General features: G+C 41.2%; 1 protein-coding gene across 1 annotated transcript in view; it reads right to left on the bottom strand.

Moving 5' to 3' along the window:
* Positions 1-19,526, bottom strand: part of plxnd1 (plexin D1) — a 100,191-nt gene that overhangs the window by 72,713 nt on the left and 7,952 nt on the right. Inside the window, exons 3-7 of the mRNA XM_044037346.1 lie at positions 15,828-15,959; positions 13,708-13,808; positions 7,280-7,409; positions 2,327-2,504; positions 1,423-1,531 (exon numbers count right to left, since the gene is read on the bottom strand). Coding sequence (XP_043893281.1) covers positions 1,423-1,531; positions 2,327-2,504; positions 7,280-7,409; positions 13,708-13,808; positions 15,828-15,959 — 650 coding nt within the window. The remainder of the gene's footprint in view (positions 1-1,422; positions 1,532-2,326; positions 2,505-7,279; positions 7,410-13,707; positions 13,809-15,827; positions 15,960-19,526) is intronic.

The following is a 19,526-nucleotide window of genomic DNA, read 5'->3' as shown; positions in this document are numbered from 1 at the left end:
ATTAAAACAAGCTTTCTGATTTTTCTGCTTCTTAAATGTGAGTATTATCTGGTTTTTTTGCTCCATATAACAGAAAAATCACTAAACATGTCATTCAGAACATTCAGAACATCATCATCTTCAGGTTTGGGAAACACTGATCCACATTTTTCAACATCCGACTGGATTGGTACAAACAAATGTCCAATTAATCGAGAAAATAATCGACAGATAAGTTGATTGTGAGAATATTCTCCTGTGTTAATGGTCTCAAATGCAACCACAAGAATCAAAGCCACCGCCCAAATATAAATAATCTGGAGCCGCAAAAACTTATTTGACCCATAAAAAGAAGAATGACATCACAACATCGGCCAAATCGTGAAACTTGAGGCTTCGAAAAACAAGAGTTCATAAGTCTAAAGGTGACGTCACGACCAGTTTTGCAGTGACAGTGTGTGGCAGAGGATTTGTGAAGCATGTCACATGATTAATGTGACACAAGTATGAAGAGAGGAGGACGCTGCAGTCACCGTAAACCCTGCAGATTAGGCAGGTTAAAGTGGGTGAGATAATGTATAATTAATGAGGAAATTATTAATCACTGCTCACATAATCCACCTGTGGAAGTGTATTTAATTATGAGAGAGGGGGATGCGGTACTCTAAAATGGGAGAAAATAAATGATGCACGGTGGGCGGCTGGTGGGTAATTAACAGGTGCATGTGGTTTCAGGAGACGTCGAAGCCGATCGGTGCATCACTAGTAACTAGTTTATCTAGTAAGTAGATACAGATCAACCACACTATTATTAGATTTGTACAACTGCTTTTGATGTGCTTTTGTGTCTCATTCACCTTTTACAGAGCACTCATTGAAATACTTGGAAATTAATAGTTGGAGGATATAGAAGACCTTTTTTTTATGTAGAAAATCAACGTTCTTGAAGGTTCAATATATGGTTCCTTCCCCCCTGAAAGAGTATAGATGAGAATATACAAGAAAAACACTAATAAAAGGAAAGGAATATTATTTTAGAACATTTTTAGAGCAGTGTTCCCTAATCCTGCTGGTCCTTGGGGACCCCTGTCCTGCATGTTTTACATGTTTTCCTGCTCCAACACAGCTGATTGATTTCATCACCATACCATAATTAGTTTCTGAGATTTTGCAGGAGAAGACAGAGTCACATGACTGTATTGTAGTTGACTGATTATAGTTCTTTGCCCGGGAAAGGGTTAAGAGTGGTGCAATTTGGTGCCAGTGTGTTCAGATTTAAAAGCATCTGTTCAAATGTAATTTCAATCCCATGAGTTCTAGCGGTTTCTGGCGGTCTGAACAATTTGATTTGAAAGTAAGGGATCACAATGACGCTGAATTACCAAACCCTGAATAAATCAAGAGCTTGAGATAAACAGTGGCAACAACGGGCGTGTGACTCACGACGTCTTGGGGTGTATTGCTCCAGTCCTCTCGCAGTCGTAGATGATGAAGTTCCCAGATACGACAGATGTGCCATTCACTTTTATCGCCACAGAAACAGTCAGATGATCTGCAGAAACAAAGGCATGTAAACAAAGCCGCATGTGTAAAGCATTTCCAGATAGTATCTGTTTCATAACACGAACAAGACGGCGACGAGAGTTTGTTGTGTTCGGGAAAAACAAGAGGGGGAAATTACATTTGCTCAATATCTTACAAGTGAAAAAAAAAATCAAATGAGCCATCCAAAATGTGGAAAAATGTTTTTCGGCAAAGAGGCTTGACTTTGACATATGACCTGGATGAAGGAGAATTCTATTTCCAATCCAATCTAATCCAATCCACTTTATTTGTATAGCACATTTAAAAAAACACATGGTTGCCAAAGTGCTGCACACTACTTGAAGTCTGGGAATTTCCCTAAAATCACTAAACACCTAAATACAAAAATAAGAAATACACAAAAATACACCAAAAGACATAAAAAAGACAGAGAGAGAGACCACACGGTTATCATGCAGTGTTAAAAGTGAGTTTTAAGACGACACTTCAAAGTTTCCATGGTTGGGGCCAGTCCGACATGGGTTTGCAGCTCGTTCCACATGATGTAACAATTAAATTAAACTTTGTACAAAAGATTTGTTTTGGACATTTTTGTGGATTGTGGGAATCAAAAACACCTTCTCTGAACGGAACAGTTCACATGGCACATCTTTTTTTATTTATTTTTTTTGATAGATAAATACAGCGCTTTTCCCCAGAGTCTTGTTCACCATCCGGAGAATTTTCTGGCTCAGCAGTTTTTGTGTGGACTTCATCTGTGTTTGATTCTGTGAAAAACAAACATATGGTGCATTGGTCTCACCTGTGCCGGGAAGGATGGGTTGGTAGTTTTCTCGAGGGAGCAGCGGACAGGTCTGGATCTGAGCGGGGCCGTAGTCCAGGTGCACCGTGGCAGCTGTAGAAACACCCGGCCCGTATTCGCACTCCACGCGGGAGCCGGCCAGATCAGGAACACTGCCGTTTATCAGGATGCCGACGTCCTACGATCAGGATACGAGCATAAACATAAAGAAATACTGACATTTATCCTATTAGATTATGCACTCTAATTAATTATGTAGATTATAAAATATCGATTTAATCATTCAAAAATATTGCATTTTATTGGTTAAAAATACACTTTTTTTTGTGGGCGGGCCTTAGGAAGCTCAATGGACTGGAAGACGTCACAGGCTTAGAGTCGCCGTCCGTCTGTATGTAAAGTTTATAATCTGACAAAAGTTATACTTTTATACAAATGATTTTGTCGGATGTCAACTTCCAGGCAGAGGGAGCGCAAAGAAGAAATCAAGGAGTGCAAAGTGTATTTTCAAACATTTTTGAACGATTAAATCGATATTTTATTTACTTTGTGAAAAGTGTTGTTAGAAAATATCGACACAAATCTAATTCCACACAGTTCCTCGTTCCCACTCATTCAGATTAAGTTCATGTGCAAGTTTAGAGGCAAATGTTGCTGCCACTACTTCAGGTTTGTTCAGGAGTTCATGAAGAGAACGAGAAGAAGAAGAAAAAAGAGCTCATGTGCAATGAAGAAACAGATGGCACGGTGCTACATTCACATCTAAATCCGGCTATGTGATGAAGTATGACAGACATATAATGAGGAACATAACACCACACACTGACATGACATGAAATTCAGCTTAAATTATTTCAGTGTGAGGAAAAAAATAGAGAAAAAACTGGGGTGGAAGTGGAGGCTGGGTGTCAGAGAGGAAGAGCAGAAATGCCATTTTCTGCAGCTCAGCAGATACACACTGAAGTGGCCGCAAACATGTGCTAACAAGTCCGAGAGAATATCTCACTCCATTGTTTGGTGGAATTGATCATTTCCTGAGTGAAGCCCCCGACTTCCTGCCTGCTGCTTCCTGTTTGTGGAGACAACCTTGAGCCGAGCTTCCTGCGACTCCTGCGGCTCAGGCAGCTGCTGGATCCATTACAGACCAGCCCAGCACAGTCTGACCTACATAACAAGCGACTACCCACAATTAACCAACCAATTAATGACCTGTCGTCTCTCGGCCACGTCTAATTATGAGCTGTAATTAAAGGTCAAATATATTCCAAGTGTCAGACTCCAGTGAGCCGATAATCACATTGTTATTTTGCCTCTGTTTCATGGTGCACCGACTGGAGGAAATGATTTAGAATAACAGCTTTGATGCTTTTTATTGACAATCCACCCATCCACAGTTTAGCTGAGGGAAAAAGCGAGGGGTGTGTCTTACGGCAGTAGCGTATGTCTCGCATTGACAGTCGACGATGGGCCGACCTAGAGGCAGCTATCAGAGGTTAGCAGACTATGAAGCACTCACTCGTCATCTACCACTACATCCTCCACATGAGGGTCGCAGGGGGCGCTGGTACCAAACAACCATTCACTCTTACACTTACACCTACAGTCGATTTAGAGTGTCAAATTTTGCCAAATCCTAAAATCTGCATGTTTTTGGACTGTGGGAGGAAACGGGAAAACCCGGGGAAACCCCACGTACACACAGTGAGACCGGGTCGTGAACCCGGGTCTTCTTGCTGTGAGTGCAACAGTTACTAATGTTGCTAAGTTGATGGGTGTTGTGTTGTCTGCCATTGTTCTTACACGCCCGCCGTAATATTCACTAGTAAATGCTTATCCATGCTTAAGCCCCTCCCCCCCACCTGTGTCAGTTGTTGCAAACTACAACTGCTGTCTACAACGCCATGTTCTGTTGAAAGCACCCAAAACAAAGTCTGTCATCATTGGAACAAACTCAAAAAACATGTTTCCTGACTTGACACCTTTGCCCCTGTTTGTCAGCTGCTAATATTTGTTGTAGACTCGGGGTTCGCGACCTTTGATATTGCTTTTCAGCCACATATCCCCCTCCCTCAAGAAGCTTTGTCTTTTTGCCAGGCTGCCGTTGTAAATAAGACATATTCTTGACGTCTTGCCTGCTTAAATAAAGGTTACATTCAATTGAATTGAAATGTTTGCACTTTGTCTGACAAAATCAATCAGCATTGGGGAGAAAAACCCTTTTCTGAGAGTGAGCTGTGCTGTGTTTCAGCTAAATGTGTGAATGTGATCTGCTTTTACACATTGGGAGGGATGAGGGAGGGAAATGGACTTGTAACTGGAGGGTTGACAGTTCAAACCCCCCTGCCAGGTCAAGGGCTAGTAGTACCCACCCCCCATTGCTCACTTTTTATTGGACACTCTAAATTGACCCTCAATCAAACAAGATTGTAATGACTGGCTGAAGTTTGCAATATCACTTGGAAAGTTAAAGCATCGGACCCACAATCAAAGCACTAAACACAAACACAAACTGGATGATTCATGTCGTACTGAGGACCTGAAACTAGCAACTGAAACCTTAAAGTCCACAAGGAAGTATTTACTGACTTTTTTGTCATTATACACACAGTACACAGAAAAATATATCAACTGACAGCAGCCATTACTGAGAATGCAGGTTCAAGGCACCTCAGACTACATACATTACTTATTTATAAACAGACTCACACAGAGAGCCTTAGTTCCTCATGGTTTACAAGACTATAAAAAGTAGAGTTTACTTTATTCAAAACCAAAAAAACGTTGGTTATGTTATTCCACCGCTCCATCTTGAGCAAAATAATCTGCCTCCTTCGCTGCCAAGTTCCCTTTCTCAACACGACACGACAGTAGAACAAAAAAAATGAGCCTTATTCTTAATTCCAAAACGATTCTGTCATTAAATTCTGGATAAAAGCTTCCGCCATTGTCTCTGCAGCTAAACATAGTGTTCATGAATCTGTCCTATGTTTAAAATTCCACCAGTTATTCTGAATGGGTCGTCGAGTTTGTCGCTTTGCTTTGTACCATACACTCAATCATCTATTCCACTATTTTTGTCTATCGCCGAGAAACATTTTGGCTCCTAATCTCCTGAACATCACCTGTCACAGCCCAAGGTTAATGCAGCCATGCACGCTGTTTGCCAGGACACATAATCCTGCCAGGTTTAATTAAAATCACACTGGTAGTGTTACCAACACTCAATATTTAGCAGTTTATCTGTGTCCCAAATTCATATTGTGAAAGATGTAGTGCACAAAATAAAATATGACAGAATTTGACAGGCGTTAATTAAACTTTTTGCAGTTTTGGTGCAAATAACTTGCATGTTTTCACGTGCTCTAAACTCACGATAACACGATGACAGTGGTGCAGTTTGTGTAAGTGATAACAGTGTACTGCTACAACACGGCAACAATACTAGTACTAGTAGATTAGTATTCTAGTATTATAGCGCACACCATTTAAGGGATTTCTGTAGTTTGCACTGAAGGCACTGTGATTTAGAAATATATATAAAAAAAGAAATGTTATATGTAGAGTATGTAATGCGTTATAAAACAGAACCGTTTTGTCTTTTATCGTTTTTAACGTTTTACTATCGTCTGTGTGTTTTAATGTGTCCGTAAAGCACTTTGGCCGACCGTGTTGTTTTTTTGAAAGTGTGCTTTGTAAATAAAATAAAACTGTATTGGACTGCAACACCAAACTAGAGTATGTACCAGCAGTGATATTAAACTGTGAAGAACACATTTGGCTTGATGCATGTGCTACCTCGCCATAACCAGCCATTTCAAAAACATGAGGCTCCAACTGTGTAACAAATGTTCTGCTCCCATAAAAAAAAGGAAATTAAAACACAACTCAGTGAAAAAGCTGCTGGAGCCGTTTGTTTACAATCTTAGCTTCAGCAACTTCTTTTTTGGACCATATCGGATTTCACATTTTCCTTTCTTTATTCGATACAGTGATTTTGTTTGAAATACGACGTATCGCTGACGACACATTTGCACAAGCGTTATTCACGTTACCGTAATTACTCAACGGTTTGTGTCACTGGAAAAACTCAAACAGTTTGTGAAAGCTGAGAATGAGCCAATGTGTTGTTATTCTGGTAATTTCATGTGTGCTGTTTCAGGAAGTGCTTGTGCATAGTTTGCATTTTTGGCCTGTTTTTGAACACTGAGACAAAGACTTTATACTGTTCAAAACTCAAATTCTACATGCAAAATCTGCAGTGTTTGTCTCTCTAAAATCAATTTCCATTTTGTAAATGCACTATTTTTAACATGCGGTAAATTCCAAATAACTGCCAGATATTCAAAGTGATTCTGGAAAAATGGCCAAAATCACTTTTATGGTTAAAATAAGCAGGACATTTTTGAGGCTTAGATTAAAGTATGTATTTTGTCCCTTTGTCTCTTTTTCCTTTCTTTTCTTTACATTTTCTTAGTTAGTGTCTGGGTTAGGGTCAGTCACTGGGGAGCACTTCTCGCGTTCACGCCGCTCTCCCAGGGTGAAATCATTAAACGATGTAAAGTTTGCTCTGTCAATTTCGTCTGCAGCTACAGACGAGCCCGGGGGTGAGTCTGAGTGCAAACCTAACACAATAAAGGCTCTGGCTTTTGTTTTGATATCTGGTGTCGCCCAGAAAAAGAAGTCTGTTGCACGTTTCCTATCTGTTGTTGCCCTGGTTAGCAAACACTGGCTCAGACGTACATTGCACAAAGTGTATAAACTGTAGTGCAGGCACACTGTGTTGGCATGGCTTTATCAGCAGGATTATTACAATAATAATAGTGTGTCTAATAATAGCGATGGAGTCATGAGATGACAGCTTTAACTACGGTGCGATGACCTTAACAGCAGTTGTGTGTTTGACTTATGACAAGCGTGAGACGGAAACAATGGGACGAAGGGAATCGATGATACCTTGATGTCTGCAGAGATGCTGATCTCTGGAGGCGTCAGCGTGATGGACGGACACTGCTGAGGGCCTTCACTCATGCTGATCCAGGAGCGTGACAACCGACCGTGGGGACACTCCTTCTGGATGGTGCATCTGCACAAAGAACAACAGACGGGAAAGTTTACAAATCATGACTGTGTACATCATATTTAGTGCAACTTTTTGGAAGGGGACATCTTCCAGGAAATAATAATTTCCTGTTCAGAAACTCCTTGTGATCAAGACTCCACACTGGCATGAGAACGCAGAGACACAAGGTCACCGTTGTGTCCTCTACGACGAGACGTTTGTGTTTTCATTTCACTTTGGGGCTTGACAAATTCTCACCGCTGGGTTACATGGTCTGCCTCCCACAGATTTACGAGGTGCTCTGGTCTCCTAATGTCACATTCAGACCTCGGCTGTCAGCTTGTCTGGCTCTGCACAAGAGACTACTTGACTCCAGGTCACACATATTGCTATGGCAACCTGTTCCATCCCACAGGCACTAGGATCATGGGGCCAGCTACCACATCTAGCCGAGTAGACTAATGTGGCATCCACAAATTTTTGTGGACATGCATAGAGCATAGATTGTATGGTGTGTGTGTGTGTGTCTCTGTGGATATAATGAATGTGCAGAGGAAAAGTGCTACAAAAGGTCATTGAACAAACACGGTGCCTTCATATTCTGACCACTGGTTCACTGACGAGCTTCACCGGCTTTTGGCACACAGCTCAGTTCATCCGCAGTGTGGTGGCTGGAAGGACAAAGTGACCTCGCAGTACACAGCAACCGAAGAGGGCCCCATTCAGCAAGGTCCAAACATGCCACATAATGAGTTTGGCACGTCACGCTTCCCCCCCCTCCCGTAACACTTTCACAGTTGTTTTAAAATGAAGCATGTGTCTGTCGGCGCCGCATGCCTGTAATGCGTTAGTGTTTGTGCCTCGGGAAAGTGGACGTCCAGATCCTCAGTCCCCTCGGCACAGAGGGACAGAGAGGGGCTTTAAGGTCGGAAGCTTATCTAAAAATAGGCTCTGCAAAAAAAATCTCCTTTAATACAAACAAACTCATAAACTCTGAACACAGTCACACTATGGTGGGTTTATGGATAAACTGTATAATACCCTGAAATTATACAATCTGCTCAGGTATCGATTTAACTTTCACTGTCAGTTGTACTTTGCGCGCAGCTGGTATTTCATGAAATTGTTCTGATACTGCTGTCAGTGTGATACATGGGTTTCAGTCCAGATAACAAAATGAACTTTTATTTTTCCAATATGTCCATTGGTTGGTCCATCACTGCAGTGACATGACACAGCTTTCAGATGGATTGGTGCAAAACTTTGTAGAGACACTGACGGTCCCCCCAGAGAATGGACCGTTCACACTCACATTAACACCTTTGGTCAAGTCAGGCTCGCCAGTTAACCTCGTCCTAATCTGAGAGGACATGCAGATGTGTCCCCGTCGAACCAGGATTCAAACCGAAAGCATACCCTAACCCTTTACTAAATCTAACTCCACACTTGCCTTAACCCTTAGTGCTCATGTGGCCACAGGTGCACCCATGGTAAAGTACCGTGGGAATAATACACAGCTTCTAACATTGACATCCTGGGGGGTTTATAGGTCACATATTCAGGCTTTAAAAACATGAAGAATGTTTTAGTAGTGATATAAAATAGCATTGCTTGTGCAGAAGTCACAAAACAGACCGTTTTTCTTTAATTTTGTTCATAAAAACGAGCCAAGTGAACTGTGGCGTATTTCCTAATTTCACAAATTTAATCCGATTTTAAACTTTTTTAATAATTTTTGCTCAGGTGTGTTTATAGTTTGATGGCATAGGTTGTGCTGAAAAAAGGACATAAGACACTGTATATTGCACATTCCTATAGCCTCTGAAACTGTATGTTTAAACATACTAAAAGGGAAAAAAGCAGCAAAATACTCTGCGTTCTAAGGGTTAATTTGTCCAAACAATATGCTATTTAGCGCACAAGAATGACGAATGTCGCTGAAAGAAGATGGCACATGCGACACATGTTAGAAACTCATCAGACAGCTTGCAAACATTGTCACTCTGAGAGTGTCACCATATGTGGCACCTTTCACAGATGCTAAGATTATAAAAAATAATAATAGACATATCAAAGTTGTGGCTACTTGAAGACCATAACACATTTTGATTATTTTGACAACTATCCCTGCACGATGTGTACGAGCTGTTATAGCATCTTTCCAAACCAACAGATTCAGTGATGCGCTGCTAAATAATCTAGGAAAAGAGCTCACTTGAACATCAGTGTGTGGTGATATTGCAACAGATATTACTGAAAATGTAGAGTTTCGAAGAGTGTTTTTAGAACCTCCCACCACTTAGCAGGAGGACGTGCTCTCCATTATAATTTTAATGTAAAATTACAATTATAATTGTCATTTTGTTCTATATACTATGTAAATTGATTAATTGGGATGAAGGGAGAGGGTAAATAAGATTATTCTTCTTTCTACTCCTTTTCATTCAAGACTTGGACAATTCTGTGTTTATATTAAATAGTTTTTCATTTTTTATTTGTTAATTAAAGGAAATAAATGAACTAAAATAAACTCTCCATTAGGCAATACACCACAGGTTGATAGGAGCGTTGGTTGTTGCTCAATCAGGAGAAGCATACAGTTTTGACCGTGTATAATAGTTTGTTATATTATATTTTGACTGAATAATTATTTGGGGTTTGATTCAATGGAATTGTTTAAATTTACAGAATCGAAGAAATAAAAACTTTGGAGAATCATTTTTACATGTTTTACAGTTTTTTTTGTCCAACTCGACAATGCACTACATAGAGTGTTATTAGGTGTTTGATGTACTAGTCTGTGATTCTCCTTATTTTGTTTTCTTTTTGTTATGGTTGGTGATGATATGAAACTGAAACTGGTGTAGGCTAATCTAATATAATCTAATCTAATCTAATCTATCTATCTGTCTATCTATCTATCTATCTATCTATCTATCATGCTAGTTAACATGCTATCTATCCTTACAAGCTATCTGTCTGTCCGTCTTGCTAGTTAACATGCAAGTTAGCTTACAAGGTATCTATCTATCTGTCTGTCTGTCTTGCTAGTTAACGTGGTAGTTAGCTTACAAGGTATCTATCTATCTATCTATCTATCTAGTTAGCTTACTAAGTATATATCTATCTTGCTCGTTAGCTTACAAGCTATCTGTATGTCTGTCTTGCTAGTTAACGTGCTAGTTAGCTTAAAAGGTATCTGTCTGTCTATCTATCTATCTATCTTGCTAGTTAGAGTGCTAGTTAGCTTACGAGGTATCTATATATATTGCTAGTTAGCGTGCTAGTTAGCTTACGAAGTATCTATCTATCTTGCTCGTTAGCTTACAAGCTATCTGTCTGTCTTGCTAGTTAACGTGCTAGTTTGCTTACAAGGTATCTATGTATCTGTCTGTCTTGCTAGTTAACGTGGTAGTTAGCTTGCAATGTATCTATCTATCTATCTTGCTAGTTAGCTTACTAAGTATCTATCTATCTTGCTCGTTAGCTTAAAAGCTATCTGTCTGTTTGTCTTGCTAGTTAACATGCTAGTTAGCTTACAATGTATCTATCTGTCTGTCTATCTATCTATCTATCTATCTATCTAATCTCAAAAATAACTCTCATTCTGTGCCAACTCTCATTTCAGTCCGTGCTCAGAAAAAAGTATTGAGTTCAGCTCTATTACCTGGACCTTTATGCTTTTTATCCATGACCGTGCCCATATGTCTTTTGTGCCGGCTTCTTGGGTCAGCAGTGTGGGACACAGAGTGCATACAGTCCAGAAGTGTGTTTCAGAGAAATCTCTTTGAACGACCCAATTTTCCTGGGTAATATTTGAGCATGAGTGAAAGAAAACGACAGTATAATAAACTTCTACACTGTGTAAATCAGTTTTCAGTTCACCAGCTCTGTGGTTGAGATGGTACATATACGTTTTGAGGATTATTTACATTCTTTGGTTTTGGAGTAAAACACAAAGGACTCTTGTGTTCCAATGGATTATTCAGTCGATGTCAGATGTTTATCTGTAATAAGTGAATACCTCATGAATGCCACTTCAGTATAAAGTGAAAAAGGCATCCAGGAAATGTTCATTTTACCAAAGAAAATGACATTCAGTCTCAGAGGAAATGCATGAAGCCACTCACATAATGATATTTCTTCCTTATTCTTGTGTTTCCCTCCACACTCACACAAGACTCTGATGAAGTAGCAGCAGCAGCAGCAGCTGTGTTACAAACACATTTAACAGTTTCTAAAAACTTAACAGAGCCACAAGTCTATATGTAGCTAAAATATGACCTGAGAACACTCGTCACCTCCTGAGTATCAGAAAAGGTGCGAAGCCAGAGTGTGACAGTTGAACACCAGAAAAAAAAACATATGAGCTTTAAACCACACACAGACACACACTGTGAGGCACACACACACACGTGCAAATAGGCATGATAATTTGTGAATAGCTAAGTCTGCACATGACGCATAATTTGATTCCAATAAAGATAAAATAAAGTGCTTTCTTGTGACATGTGCCAGATTAAGCCAGCGCCGGCACGAAGAGTGATCAAGGACTGAGCTTTATCTCTGGCAGAGGAACGAGCTCTCTCTCCTTCTTCTTCTTTTTTTCCAGACAACAATGCAGACTCCAGTTAGCAAACAGACATGTTTTTTATGCTGGGAGACGTCAGAGCCACCCAGAAAATCAAGCAGGCACCCACGGAGGCGTCGGAGATTTTGAAGATATTTCTCCAGTGGCCATTTTTTCTTTCTGTCAGGTTGTATCAAGAGAGCATGGTGATGGAGAAGACCATCCAACCCCCCCTCCCCTTCACATGTCAACCTCCTGATCCTCCCCCTGGGCTCTGCAGGCCACAGCGGCGGCCCAGCGGCCAGCATGACTGGCCAAACAGTGCATCAAATACACACACTCATGACATCAGCTCCCTGGCCTTCAAGACCCAGACGCAGGGACACACACTTACACACAGGCGTACACACTTTGACATTTCCTTGTCAAAAGAGCCAGTGTGCGCTCTCCCTCCCACCACCATCATCACAATCAACGCGCCTTTGTAGAGGGATAGAGTGGAGGACAAGGGCACGAGGGGAAGAGGAGGCGAGGACTCGAGCGGCAAAAGAGAGGGAGGTCGAGAAAGGGATAACTAAATTCAAAAAATAAAAAAAAAATAACTGGGGGGAAAAAGAAGATGAAGACAGAGAGAAAGTATCACGAGGGTAAAGAAAGTGCAGCGGAGCGAGAAAGGAGCTTGGATGAAGAAACGACAGATAGATAGATAAGGAGAAGAGACAGGGAGATGACAGTGACACAGTTTGACCACACGCACACACACACACACACACACACACACACATACACACAACTCTCATCAGTTCCACTCTTCCAGCTCTGAATGGCCCCTGGCTATGCCAGAGCCACCAGAGCTGCAGCGCAACTCATCACAAAATTCACTATCTCGTATGATCTGCTTTAATCACCAAGCAACCAACCCTCTCACGTACACAAACACACACACGCACACACGCACACGCGGCTCATCACCACACATATTCTCCCCGAGAGCGAGCGAACACAGCGCCAGAGATCCAGTCCTGACAGAGCCACATTAATCAGTGTGCTCACAGTAACACTTCAGCCAAGTCACTCCTCGCTGGGTGCTCCCAAAGCCTGTCACTCCCCTCCCTTACAAAAAACTAAGAAGTCCACTCAGAAAAACAATGATGCTCCTCCCGAGTGTGAGGCCCCGATAAAAAACAGAATGGGTTCATCCTGCTCCAGCAGCAGCCTTCAAAAACCCAAAAATACACTCCGCTGCTGCCAAGACTCATTTAGTCAGGCGACATGTTAGAAACCGAGAACGAGGATGATGAAAACCAGCAAACGAGCCTCGGCGGTGTCATTAATTCAAACAATGAAAAAAAAACAAATATCAAAAACGACAAACTCGATTGTGCGTGTGTTGCGACATCGGTCTGATCTTTCGCCGCTTGAAAACCAGCAATAACGCGAATAAATCACCCATATAAGCGGCCCCATCTGCTCGTACACTGCACGGTGTGTGTGTGTGTGTGTGTGTGGTACGGAACACAACCACAGACAGACATTTTGTCAGCAGACTGTGTCGAGAGAGCGTGTGGCGTGTGCGTGACACACCAAAAAAAACACACATACGATAGTTTGATTGAATTATGTTTTCCTGGCAGCAGACGAGAAGCTGAGAGGGAAACAAGTCAGAGGACCGCGGCTAATTGGAGAGATGGAGATAGGGGGCGCAACAACACGTGTGTGTGTGCGTGTGTGTGTGTGTGTGTGTTTGTTTACCTGTTCTCCAGAGTGCACCATCCACAGTGGGCGTCACCTGCTCCCAAACAGCCACTGCAGCTCTTCCACTGGTCACACTCTGACACTTTCACCCTGAGCATCTGCACACCATCACACAAACAAACAACACATGCATTAAATCTATAATACAAAAAATAATCACGTTCCACCATCATGTCAGACCATAAACACAGAAAAGCTCTGAAAATGTGGCGCAGTGGTCAGCGCTGATGCCTCACAGTAAGAAGGTTCTGGGTTTAAATCCAGGTTTTATTTGGATCCTGACTTTCTCCAGGTGCTGTTTTCCAAACGCTCAGAAAGTAAAGAGGTTGGCAAAAAAAAAGAAGAAGGTATTTTCCAACACTGCCCTTTTTTCACATCAACAACAACATCAACATCAACATGTGACAGCACCGTCTGAAGCTGTCCAACTTTAATGATTTCATGTTCACTAGAGAAAGCATCTTTTGTAAACTAATTAATTTCAGTATTTTTGGACGTTTTTAGGAGAACACATCTGTCTGTTGATGTTCTTGCTGATTTATGGGGGGTTTTATGATTCTGTGGGGTTTTTATGATGATTTTATGATTGTGATCCAGAAAATGTGCATGTTTTATTGTTTTGATGTCTTTGTGTAGTATGTACGGCTGCTGCCTGTTTGTGTGTAACTGTGTATTTAATCAGAAATGTTTTTCTGGTTAAATACATTTATTTTTAGCATTTGTCACTTTTGATAAATGTAGTAGTAGTAGTAGGAGTAAGAAACCATGACACTCAGCAGTAACTGAAGTGGGCACAGACAGAAGCGGAATGCTTTTATGTCACAAGTCTGACCTACATTTTAAAAAGAAGAAAATTGTTTTCAGAGTAGTCATAGACGGGTGGATTAATGTGACGTGGATTCAGTCCAGTAAGTTTATACGGTAATGTGTGGCCACGAGGAGGAGGAGCTACACTTACTGACAAACGCATAATAAACAAATGCGTCCACTTCATTGTAGTGTTTTATAAAGCATTTTGTCGGATTTACAGCTTAAAAAAGTGCAGACGTATATATATGTTCATACAGTTAACCACAGGCAAACTGAAGTGAATACTACATAGAAAAGAGTTTAAATACATTTAAATGTGATCAATAAAAAAGGTTAACTATTTTGTGAAAACTTCATATATATATATATATGTATATATATATAGATCAGGGTGTTTGTCATGTCAAAGTCTGAGAAGAGCTTCACTTCACTATCAGTGAGCACAACAGACAATCAGTTATTTGCTTCTGCCACAGGAAGCATGGTTTGATTTCATCTCCCGACAATCAGCCAACAATCAGGTGCATTTGCAATGTACAACAGAAGAGCTGGAGGTGCAGCCACATCCTGTCGTACGTACATGTGACTCTTATGAGACAGTGAAACCTGTCTGTCTGTCTGTCTCCTTCTTTCCTTCTTTCTTTCACCACATAAACGTTTGTTTGTTCTTGTAATGTTTGTTTGTTGTTCGCTATAATTTCCCACGCAACTCATTAGCATTCTCAGTTATGATTCATAACATGCGGAAGCGATCGCCAATAGTGATGCAGTTCACAAGTATCTGAGGTGAAATTATCAGCCGGAAAGAGAACGGGAATGTTCCCACTGGTGGAAAAAGCCATTCAAACACGAGCGTAAATTGTTTTTATTCCACTCCCAGGTCAATGCACGTGGGTTTTTATTGGCTCTGATCTGCATAGGTGGGAACAAAAAAAAAAACCTGAATGAATCTCTTTCGTTCCCCTTTGTCTACTTGAAAGTTGCACCGGAGAAAAAGGAAACACAATTGAAGTTGCTTTCTTCTTCTGCTGACATCACAGGTCAACACCAACGTCTGGAATATTGTTAATTGTCTTTTACAGTGAGTTCACTCGAGTTCACTAAACCGCATATGATTTTAGTGTGAAAGAGGCCAAAGTGAGATGGGAGGAGTGTTGTGGATCATTGCGGCGCTGTTAGGATTCACACTTTTGTAATGTTGGCTTGTAGTCTATTCAATTGTGATGATAGAGAAATATCAATAATGTGAATAAAGGACATGTGAATAAATCAGTGACAGGTGTGACTCAGCAAAGACGCAGTCTTACGTGGTGAGAGGTCATGAGATAAAGGAAGTTCCTGTCACTGGGATCAAAGGTCATGATGTGGTGGACGGCCTCGCTGGCTGGCAGCTTCAGGGTCCACTGATTGGCCAAGGTCATGTTTGCCAGGAGGGTCAGCTGTGGAGGAAAAAGAAAAAACTTAACACAGAAAACGTCTTTGGTTTCACACTTAGGAGGATTTTTTTTTAAAACCCTGACAAACATCTCAGGTGTCAGGTGTCTCACTTTCTTCAAAAGCTCAGACGGCGCAGCTTTTATTTATTTATTTTTTTGGAAATCCACTTTAAAAGAATCTGTTGGTGGGTTCACACCAGCAGAGGTTCACGCTTCAAATAAAACTTGAGATGACACAAGCGAGGCAAGGAAAGGTGTAGACACACAAAACCACATGAGGTTAATGCCGAAGTGCCGTCATTTCAGAACAGCGTCTTCTTTTATTCGCTGAAACCACTTCCGCTGCACTAAATCACGTCGACTTTTCATCGATAACGCCGACTTTTCCAACTCCTCAAGTTTCCATTCAAGCGTAAATCATCAAGGCGGATATAATAACACATGATATTCTAGTTTGTTGATCCATCTTTGGCAAAATCTCGTGTTTGTCTGCAGTATAAGTGCATTCATCTTGAATTTCCAAATGTTTTAACCTTCTTCAAGTATATTTTAGGACGCCCTTTGTTCAAACGCTTGTGCCTAATCTCCTCCCCAAGCAGTGATTTATCTACTCGCACACCCAAGATAATAAAATGGGTGACATGTTCTCACGTATGCACAAACAAACGCACACACAGAAAAACAAACTGTGCTGAGTGAGACTTCCTGTGACGCAGACAGAGAAAGCTCTTATTTCTGCTATTTTGTCAGGGTGGTGGTGGTGGTGGTGGTGGTGGTGTTGGTGGGGGTTCCCCCCGCTTCAATGGCGACATCCTGCCATCCTGAGGAACTGGCAAAGTGACCAGCAGCGAGACACGAGCGACAGACGGTGTCGCCTCTCCATCCGCTCGACACACACAAAACCACACTGTCACAAAACAGGACCGGCACCACCCACTGGGATGTGCTGGTTACTGTAAAACCAGAGCAGACAGAAGCTCGGTAAAGCGTTGGCTGCTGATGAGACGCATTATCTCTGCCTCCAAGTACCATGCGTTTGTTTATTTTTACACCACCCACCAATCCACCCATCCATCCATCCACTGACACACACACACACACACACACACAGGTTCACACAGCAATCCTCTCACTGACTTTAGTCCATTTGAAGAGCCTTAACAAAGTGTTATCTCAAACCTTAAATCTAACCAGTTAATGACAAATATTTAACAAATCTTGTTGGGCTGAATGATTTTGAATCTATATGATATACTCTGATAACATAATGTCTATAATGTACACTCTATAGTATAGTTTATTATTGTAGATATTGTTCTATATTACACAGTATCTTTACTGTCTTTGCTGCTGTGACACTGTATATAATATATATATATATTTTTTTATATTATATATTATATTATATTATATAAAGGACTCTCTTATCTTATCTTATCTTAGACCCAGATTTTGGTTTCAATTAGGTCTACTGGTCCTAACAAGGTCTGTGTTTATGCCAGAAAATGTCCTAAAGAGGAAATAAATACAAGCACACACACAAACACTCTGGTTTCCATGACTTCAGACAACATTACATTGACTCACATTTATTTCCTGGAGACTAACTCTAAACGTAACCATAACTGCCAGACTAATCCTAACCCAAACCTCAGCCTAACTTTTTGTATTTACTTCTTTTTTTTGGCCTTAAATGTAGTGATTTACTTTACGGGGACTTGCTTTTTGTCTCCACAGCATCACTTCTCAGATCCTCCTCCTCCTCCTCCATCCTCCTGCCTGTCTTGTAAATTCTGAGATTAAAGTAAGAATTCAGATTGTTTTCTTTCTTTTCAGTGGCCCTAATACTCTTCCATACATACATCTATATTTTATTCTATTTTTGTAGGTGACCTTGAGTGTCAATAAAGGCGCCAACAAATAAAATGTACTATTATTATCACTATTATTATTATTATCATTATAATAAGGAATACCAGGCACACACACACACACTACTGTTCCTTGGAGACAGTAGGCAGCTGTGCTCTGTCTTCACCCCTCACCCCAGCGACTACAAACACATCAGCAGAGTGACACAGTGTGGAGTGAGTAAACAGCGGCCCACACACCTGGACAGGAGGCTGAATAGGAGCAGCGAAGAGAAGAGGAGAGGAGAGGAGAGGAGTGGTGAGGAGAGGAGTGGCACAGTGGGCCACCAGGTCAACCAATGAAACACCTGCTGTACTGGTACTGACAGGTCACGCTGACTTTATTCCCTGTCTATCTGCCTGCACATGAAAGACCCTATTCAAGCAAGGAGTGCTCAGCTGCTGCATGCTCATTCTCCACATGTGTGTGTGTGTGTGTGTGTGGATTTCTACCTGTGTGTTAATGAGAGAGAGAGAGAGAATAAAGACAGATGCAGGAGGTGCAGGAGAGAGAAAACAAGAGAGAGATAAAGAGATAAAAAAAAAAGTGTTTGTTTGCAACCTGAAATGAAGAGGCTTTCACGTTTGAGGCTGAGTTAAAAAGGGAGCAGACAGTGAAACAGTGAAAAGGGGAGGACAGACTGAGGGAGGGAAATTGCACGAGAGTTAGTGAGATAAAGGCAGACACAGCGAGAGGCAGAAAATGGAAGTCAGCTGTAATGGGGAGGGGGGGAGACTTCATTAAAAAATGCATGTAATTACAAATTACTTCACTGAGGGCTCTCTGAAAGACAGTAAAAGAGGCCTAACTCAATCTCAACCACTGTTCCTCTGTGTTTAGTCTGAGCCAAAGTCACAGTCAGAATCACATTACACTCACTAACAGCACCATTAACCTCTGTAACAGCTCTGTCCTCAGGGCACACACACACACACACACACACACACACACACACACACACACACACACACACACACAAACAAACAAAGAAAGACACATAAAGTTAAAGAGCAGAGAGCATTTTGTTGTTGCCCCAAGGTCATAAAAATACCACACTCCCCTATACAACACACGCAGAGCAGACACACACACACACACACACACATGTATAGCTCATAATCACAGGGTATGCATTCATGTGAGTAAACACATGAAATCACCACCCCACACCACTCTCTCACCACACCACTCTCTCACGCTGGCACTACTGACAAAGTCAAACACCTAAAAAAACGCGGACCTGGCAATCAGGCAAGACACGCACACACACACACACACACACACACACACAGTGTTGCTTACATCATAGATAACCAGTGCTGTGAATCCAGGATAAACCATCCAAAAAAAACAATTACTGTCTGATCCGCCAAGGATAAACCAGTGTCTTCACCTGCGCTGAGGGAAAAAACAAGGAGCTCCTTCAGCAGAGAACAGAGACAAAAACCTCATGCTTTTAAAACCATTTGTTGTGTGTAACTTTTAAATATAAGCAAAGTAAACTTGAGTAAAAGTACAAGTGTCTTACCAGAAAATGACTTTGGTAGAAAGTCACTTTATTATAATATTACTTAAGTAAAAGTCTTAAAAGTACATGACATTTACTGGAGCTAAGTATCAAAAGTAACTTTGTGATATAAAATGTACTCAAGTTTTAGA

The sequence above is a fragment of the Solea senegalensis genome, linkage group LG11 (assembly GCF_019176455.1).
Source record: "Solea senegalensis isolate Sse05_10M linkage group LG11, IFAPA_SoseM_1, whole genome shotgun sequence".
NCBI classification, from domain to species: Eukaryota; Metazoa; Chordata; class Actinopteri; order Pleuronectiformes; family Soleidae; genus Solea; species Solea senegalensis.
The sequence above is the reverse complement of the archived record's forward strand: the minus strand, read 5'-3'. Positions and strand labels throughout refer to the sequence as shown.